Consider the following 7,601-nt stretch of genomic DNA (forward strand, 5'->3'; position numbering starts at 1 on the left):
AAAACTTTTTCTTTTTTGTACATCCATAAACAAAATGTAATAGTAAGCAATTAAATTTGTTCAGAAACAATAAAAATAAAAACTTCGCGTTCATTATTTTTACTGTTTTTTTTTGCAAGTAATTTGAACTAAAACACGTGTTCAAGGCGACTGTAAAGAAAAACTTACTCTTTCAATATGACGAAAAGTAGTTTCCGAATATACTTCTTTACTATCTAAGCGAAAACCGTCTTCCTTATGATTACTCATCGTCATTGCAACTGTTAAAAGGAGTTCAAGTATCACCACCCGCACTCAAACAAAACAATCACAAACTAACGTGATAAAATTGGTGTAGGATGTGACGGATTTCGAAAAAGAAAATCGCTTTCGATCTGCTGTGAGTACGCTTCTGTCTGCAGCAGCTCTGTCTGTAGCTGTTGTACCTCTTGGGAAGGAAATGGCTTGGAAAAAGTAGATACTCACATACATACATACATAGACACCAACATATATGCATAAATATATACACAAATACATACATACATAGATACATAGACACACACACACACACATGCACACATGTATCTTCAGGCAAATAGCAGATGTGTGTTCATTTTTAACATGTTTACTTTCACGTTATCATCCTTTGCGTACCATGGACATAATACTTGATGAATGGTATAGAAACGAGTTTTTTAGAAGGTCATGGGTTAATTAAAAAAGCAAGTAGCCAATAATGGCAACACACAGACGTGCCCAATAAAACTAGTCGTAAAACTGTTACAGTAGACGAAAAATTCACAATTATTGTGCTGTATGTATAATTTTGTCGTTGTTACATCCATCGTTTTGATTTAATGACGTCCATGAAAATTACTGGTCCCATGATAACACTAAGCAAACATAAAACGCATCTGTTTTGCTATGTACCTAACATTAATTACGCAAATTTGAATACAGAAATTAGTATCGGTACCACCTCACTATAATAGTATAATGGCAATGGTTTCCTTAGGTAGATGAATTACGTTAAGTAAAGGTACAGTGCCGGACTAGAGGTGCGGGGAGATGGCGACAGGCAGGTCTTCCAAATTTTGAAGTCCTTTTTAATGAAATCCCAATTAAGGCCAAAGTTCATTATGTGCAAGAGGTTTTGTCAAACAATTTTTATTCAACGTGGAATGAATTTCACTTACAATATTTAACAATATTACTTTAATAAAAAACTTTTGAGCGCAGTAATAAATAATATAAATCAACAATAATTATGTGCAGATGTGTAACCCTATAGGAGTATAATTATTATGATGCGATGTTACAAAAAAGTTAATTTCAAGCATATAAAAGATACATTGATATTAACATTATAATTATTTAATTATTAATTAACACAACGGGGACGATAATAATAAAAAAGAAATCGAGTATGTTCATGCAATTAATTATTAAATTATTCGGAATCGGTATAAGTGGTTTTCATAACATATTTAACAGTAAAGGCGAATGCGGCGAAACCAATTAAAACAATTATGTTTGTAAGACACGCTTGAAAACTGCTAGGCTCTGTAGAATCCTGACGCTGATTTTGGCAATCGTTCGCCTTCTGATTCGTACTACGTTTAACTATTTCTGCCTGCAAAATAAAATAAAAAAAAACATTATCCAATATCAATATTGATGGGTAGATACTTCTCGAAAATCTTTTACCTGTATTTCGGTAACTATTTCGGGAAATAGCTCGCAAAACTGTTTATTTTTCAAATTAAATTCTAGCGACTGGTAAGCTAATTGACGTTTATCATAATCTGTTGTCTCAATACTGCCCAGTGTGGGTACTTTCTCAATCTGAAATTTAATATAATACCAGTTGATGTGGATGATTCAGAAAGTACTTGGTAAACATTGTTTAAATATCTACATAAGTACCTACAGCTAATAAAAAAAACTCTTTTTGCTCTTTAAATCTTTAAAAATTAAAAGTATTTACAATAATTAATAGGTACTCTGTTCAATACAATTAATTAATTTCATCTAAAAACAGACATATTTACAATTTATTGCAATAACAATATGGAAAATAAGTATGCAACTCAGCATAGTAATTAAACAGTAAAATAATAATAAACAGTGAAAGTTTCTTACCATGAAGCTAAGTAAACCAGTCAAAATTGTAGAAACACTCCATGCTGGGTTCCATGTATCCGGATGGAAATCTGATATACTTAAACAAAGTCTGGTGTTTGTTTTAAATCTACCACTGGGGGTGATCATGTAAATTGATGGAGGCTGGAAAGGAAACTCGCGGGGGAAAATTAATTTTCCATGATAGTAACCCCCCTCGTACGGTGTTTTTTCGGGGCCGCAAACAACATAATGCCTTACAAAAAAACAACCATTTTAAATCGGTAATATAAAATCGTAAAAAACTACTTAGTTAATGCATACGAAAGGCCTTTATCAGTACGAAAAATTATCTTATTTTGGAAATTAGCCTTACCACTCCAATATATTACTGGGGAGGGGTTCGGCGGTTACATAGGGAACAGGGTCCTTCTTGAGCCTTAAATAATCCTGCTTCAATCTGGCTGTTGCACTGTTATGTTTCCTGTTAGACATTGTAAAATTTGTACATTCACAAAACAGTAACAATTCTCTACCATCACATACTCAAACGAATTTGTTTATTATGTGTGTAAAAAACGTTTAATTTTAAGACGCCTCTTCAGATAAATAAATGCTGAAATATAACTATTAGAGTTTCAGTAGATAAACGTCAAATAAGAATATGACATCAATATGAGAAAAAAATAACGTTAACAAAACTAAAACTCATAGACTAATACTTAAACATTAAAAATGTAATATTACTACATTTTGTAATTGACTGTTATTTTACCAAAGCCTTTCAGTGCTACCACCATTAATTTTTAAACAAATAATTCTGCGAAATTTAACAACTGAAAACCTTTATTTATGCAAGAAACATNAAGGATGGTACTATAGAATGTCACCTCAAGGTAGGCCTAGTGGCGTCATCTCTTGGTTAGGCCGGAAACTTATCAATCCACCCTCGTAGATATAAGCGCAACGGAAACTAGGTCGGAAGCTCGAAAATATCTCTGGTCTTATCATTCATTTCGTGAACCACGTCGATGTGTTTTATTAATAATAAAAATGCAATAGATAGTAAGTAAAGTAGGTATGTATATACGTGTGTAATACCTTTAGAGACGGCTCTGATATAGGATTGCCCCAAATATAAAACAAACGCATCGGGTAAGGTTTCTTAATAGAGTTCAGAATGTCCAACATGCCACGATTTTCTATTTTGTTAAAAGTTATGTCCAGCAGTTTTACTTTTGAAAACGGCAGTCCGAAACTCAGGGCTCTAAATAAATTAACGTTATGGAAGATTTAAATCGAATTTAACAAAGGGGTAGGTCACCTGGCTCCCGTATTCTTAATTCCGCTTCCTGCAACATTTAATCCGACAAGCGCCGGTTTTTCTTTCAACCAATTAGCTAACAATTCTATTCCGTGGTCTCCGAATCGATTGAACCCAATGTCTAACAGCAAAAGCGTATTATTTTTGCTCATTCCGATCAACATTAGTTCTATATCGTGTCCATCTAATTCGTTTTTTTGTGCGTGAAGTTCGAGAAGTGTAGGGGTTACTTTTAGCATGTCGCCCAAATTTTCGGCTAGATGTGCTGAATCTAACTGATAACTTTTGCAGGTGCATATTAATCGAGAAAAATCTATTATTCTAAGTGTCTTGTTTACGCCTCTGTCGTGACGAATAACTCCCATAATGTGCATGAATCCTCCTAAATTCATGTCGGTATCGCCCAAGTCGACGTATTCCAAACTGCTGGTTTTTTCTAACATTTTTGAAACGTACATGCCACCCTACAACAATTATATTCAATCTTGCGGTTGCCGTTGCCTTATGAGATCATTTTCAACAGCACGGTTCCTGTTCTTATTAGGTTTTAAAATAACAAAGCACATCAGCAAATTAAAATTCAATGTTTATCGAGATCCCACTTTAATTTATAAAGTTTTAAGTTTAAAGCAAAACAACCAAGTTAAAAAAAATCTTATATACAACGATTGCAGTCGATATAAATTTGTATTCTAGTTTTATCGTTAGTAATGCCGAACTTTTGAAAATGATTTCGTAAGATCGAAACAATTGTCGAGTGATACAAATGAGTGGTTTCTTATATTTTATGTGTCTGTAAAGATTACTTTATTTTACGTTTGCCGTGTTAGGTACCTGTCCGCCAATTTTATTTCCCCCTAATCTTAAACTTTTCAGCTTTAAAGTCGAGGCCATACAACAAATGCGAGCAACTCCCACGTATCCGATATTGTTTCCGACTAAATTCAAATGCAACAAATTGTTTTCGAAGGATAAATACTCTTCTACAAAGACGTGCATTCCGTCATCGCCAATTTCGTTGTAACACAAATCCAGTTTGATCACTTCCGGATATTTACGCAAAAATTGAGTGATATTGTACATGTCTCCATCTCCAATACGTTTTCTATCGTATGTATATATATATATATATTACAGCTAATGGACAAAAACCAGCTAATTCGGGTAACAGCCGGTTAATATTCGTTCATCTCATGAAGGATAAATAGTTATTAACTTACGGTGCCTCCTCCCCCTTAAATAAACCTTTTTATAATTCTAAATGTGAAGTCCATATCTCTTACAAGTCATTGACAGGCGAACAAATTACTCTGACTAAGTTTCAAATCAAGGGAACATTCCAAACTATTACAAAAATTAAAATAAAATGAAAATAATTGTAAAAAGCGCGTTTTAACCGGCCGTTGTACCAATTATCCATTTTCTGCCTATTTAGTCGTATATAAACTAAACTTATACACATGCCCTAATCAAAATGACTATTAACATTACATTACATATTACGTAAATAGATACCCGGTTCTTTGAAACAGATCTCTACCCTTTAGGCGCAAAACCCTTGTACCATCGGAATTTTTTTCACAAAACAACAGCATAAAAAGTTCTGTTAACTTTTCTCCAAACATTTTCGATTTTTATTACCAAGCGAATGTCATCAGTGACAGCAATTACATGTGTACGGTCGAATTAAAAAATGAAGTTAATGTTTTTTTAACCATTTGTTATTTAAAATGTTCATTAATTTGTAAAATCAAAGTTTCCATTTTTTTATTATTTACAATCAAACCTGAACAGTTATAGCATAATAATGCAGTAGTTGGGCTCTGATTCCTTACTAAAATCCAAACTAGTGGAAGAATTAGAAAATCATTTTTAAAATTACAAACATTTAATTGTTTCTCCCAAATGAACGAATATAATTTTATTGTTATACTTACTTATCTTTTCGGTTATCCTTTTGAAGAAATATAGGTACTTTATGGAGAATTAAAAATTGATAACGAAAAAAAAAAGAAATCAAAATTTAAATACCCTTTATTTTTCAACAATTTACAGCATCAGTCCTTGTTTTATTTTCCTTTCGCTAGTAAATAAAATTAATAGACTAGTTTACAACGTAACATACGAATCATCGAACAATACCGATTTATATGAGCAAGCTAATTAATAGTAATAGTAATAATTATCGTGTATCCAATTTAAGGCCTTCTTGATGTTACTCAAACTAGTCCGTGACAAAAAAGTTGAAAGTAACAAATACTCTGGATAAGTTCTGCGCCCTCTGTTGTTTTTTTGATGATCTTTTGTTAATTCTCTTATTTCATCCACATTTCCCACGACCACATCCGACTTTGAACTTGTGTCTATGCCGTTAACTCGTCGTCCTTCGCACAAAATTTTAGTTGCCAAACTGAGCAACCATTGAATTATCTATTAAAAGAAAAAAATGGAAAACTAAGTTGATTTTATTTAATATCAAAAGTGACGAAAGAAATTACCTCTGTACGTGTTGGTAATTTGGACATTCCGGGACTCAGCCAGGAACTGGGTGCCCACAATTTCAATTGCATAATCGTGGCTGCAGTTTCGGGATCGAGTCGCTGAAAAATCAAAAATAAAATTAATTCGACAAAGGAGACGTGAAAATCTGGGTAGGCATAAAATACCTTTTTTGGATTACGCTTTAAGATGTTTCCAACCAAAAATTTAACAATTTCGGGAACATCATCCGGTAATTCGGGCAACTGATCTTCTTTGTAATCGGTACTTTTTAATCTACTCCATCGGGGACCATCGTAAAACGGATTGGTCATGCCAAAAATTTCGTAGGCGATTGCTCCCGAAGCCCACAGATCAGATTTGGTGTAATTAAGGGTGGCGAATGAGCCTGGTGTTTTATTAACGATCTCCGGTGCCATCAAAGCAACGTTACCACCTGAAAAAAAAAAGCAAAAGCGGAAACTTACCTAAGTACATTTCTATGCCTTCTTTTATTTTTATATTTACAGATTTAAAAATCCTTACCTTTGTCAATTTCGTAACTGGTATAGGGCAAAAGTAGACCTGTAGACTTATCAGCCAAGCAACAACCAAAATCCGTTATTACCAATACTGGTACGTTTTGTTCGGAAGTGTCCAAAAGCAAATTGTCACTTTTTAAATCGCGATGGGCTATCTCGTGTCGAAACATATGAGTAACGCCTTCTAACAGTTGGCAAAAAAGTAACAGACGAATTCTCATTGAAGGATTCTCGCTAATTAGGTACTTTTCCAAACTCATATTATACCTATTTTATTAAAATGAAAACATTTAAAAGATATATTCTCACTGTAATATAAACATTGTAACACGATACCTTTTCATGACGATAAACAAAGACATATTACGTCCATCACCGTCCGGATACAATCTTGTAGGTAATGCGTTAGGAAATAAAGTTTTCGCGGCCTTTAAAGAACTAATGGTAGGTATGTTGTCAGCAAAAGCTCGATACATTGCTATAATATTTGGATGAGGAGGCAGAAACTTCGTATTCTTTGCTGCGCTGAAAAATAAAGACCAAAATAATAATAATAATAATGCTAACATAAAAACAATTTGAAAAAACGCACTGGGATGCTTCATTACAAGTTTTTCGGACCGGAACGATTTCCTTAGACATTGCCCTCAGTATCGTTCCTGCATCGGATCTAACATCGTAATTGAACATCATTTTTAGAGCTAGAGGATACTCAATCATCGAGTCTTCTTCTTCTTCGCTACCTTCGGTGTTTGGAATTTGCGAATCGTTTCTTAATTTTGCCGCATATACTACAGCGTTTGCCCCTTTATCAAGTGGTACCCCGATTTCTAAATTGTTCAATGTGACAGCTGTCTCCTCTACCTCAGTTTCGTTAATATTCGTGTCATCGTTGTTCCATTTTATTTTTGAGATGGCTTCCTAAGAGAATGTTAGAAAAAATATATATAATGGAAAAATACGAAAAAATAAAATTATTTACTCGAATTTCCCAACAGATGCCTTCTAGTTCTTCTTCTTTTGTCAGGATTCCCGATCCTGACGCCAAACTCACCCCAACCAGTGCAAAAAAGGGACCCGAATCTCCAAAAAATATCCTAAGACAATTAATTACATCAAAGGAAAAACTGACAATGGAAATATTTTAAATATAT

At 33.6% G+C, this 7,601-nt stretch overlaps 3 protein-coding genes across 3 annotated transcripts in view; all 3 read right to left on the reverse strand.

The window, feature by feature from the left end:
* LOC108742173 (leucine-rich repeat-containing protein 34-like) overlaps positions 1 to 5,101 on the reverse strand; it is a 13,085-nt gene extending 7,984 nt beyond the window's left edge. Inside the window, exons 1-4 of the mRNA XM_018477229.1 lie at positions 4,943 to 5,101; positions 4,262 to 4,532; positions 3,428 to 3,891; positions 3,205 to 3,370 (exon numbers count right to left, since the gene is read on the reverse strand). Coding sequence (XP_018332731.1) covers positions 3,205 to 3,370; positions 3,428 to 3,891; positions 4,262 to 4,532; positions 4,943 to 5,052 — 1,011 coding nt within the window. The 5' untranslated portion in view covers positions 5,053 to 5,101. The remainder of the gene's footprint in view (positions 1 to 3,204; positions 3,371 to 3,427; positions 3,892 to 4,261; positions 4,533 to 4,942) is intronic.
* Positions 1,408 to 2,794, reverse strand: LOC112903931 (ubiquitin-conjugating enzyme E2 J2-like). The gene is made up of 4 exons (XM_025975151.1): positions 2,480 to 2,794; positions 2,125 to 2,359; positions 1,690 to 1,827; positions 1,408 to 1,615 (listed from the first exon to the last, which is right to left on the reverse strand). The coding sequence occupies exons 1-4, from the start codon at positions 2,596 to 2,598 to the stop codon at positions 1,433 to 1,435; spliced, it is 675 nt and encodes a 224-aa protein (XP_025830936.1). The 5' UTR covers positions 2,599 to 2,794; the 3' UTR covers positions 1,408 to 1,432.
* A 353-nt stretch (positions 5,102 to 5,454) lies between the features above and the next one.
* Positions 5,455 to 7,601, reverse strand: part of LOC108742205 (serine/threonine-protein kinase PINK1, mitochondrial) — a 12,680-nt gene continuing 10,533 nt past the window's right edge. The window contains exons 2-8 of the mRNA XM_025975145.1: positions 7,430 to 7,544; positions 7,040 to 7,368; positions 6,784 to 6,972; positions 6,452 to 6,714; positions 6,094 to 6,362; positions 5,926 to 6,027; positions 5,455 to 5,857 (exon numbers count right to left, since the gene is read on the reverse strand). Coding sequence (XP_025830930.1) covers positions 5,591 to 5,857; positions 5,926 to 6,027; positions 6,094 to 6,362; positions 6,452 to 6,714; positions 6,784 to 6,972; positions 7,040 to 7,368; positions 7,430 to 7,544 — 1,534 coding nt within the window. The 3' untranslated portion in view covers positions 5,455 to 5,590. The remainder of the gene's footprint in view (positions 5,858 to 5,925; positions 6,028 to 6,093; positions 6,363 to 6,451; positions 6,715 to 6,783; positions 6,973 to 7,039; positions 7,369 to 7,429; positions 7,545 to 7,601) is intronic.

The sequence above is a fragment of the Agrilus planipennis genome, unplaced genomic scaffold (assembly GCF_000699045.2).
Source record: "Agrilus planipennis isolate EAB-ADULT unplaced genomic scaffold, Apla_2.0 scaffold283, whole genome shotgun sequence".
Classification (NCBI taxonomy): domain Eukaryota; kingdom Metazoa; phylum Arthropoda; class Insecta; order Coleoptera; family Buprestidae; genus Agrilus; species Agrilus planipennis.

Bases quoted from the DNA above. Each gene is read 5' to 3' on its own strand.
- LOC112903931 (XM_025975151.1), bottom strand. From the start codon at position 2,598: ATGTCTAACAGGAAACATAACAGTGCAACAGCCAGATTGAAGCAGGAT. The intron at 2,360-2,479 runs GTAAGGCTAATT...TTTTTTTGTAAG, and splicing joins CCCAGTAATATATTGGAGTG to GCATTATGTTGTTTGCGGCC. The intron at 1,616-1,689 runs GTAAAAGATTTT...TTTATTTTGCAG, and splicing joins AAATAGTTACCGAAATACAG to GCAGAAATAGTTAAACGTAG.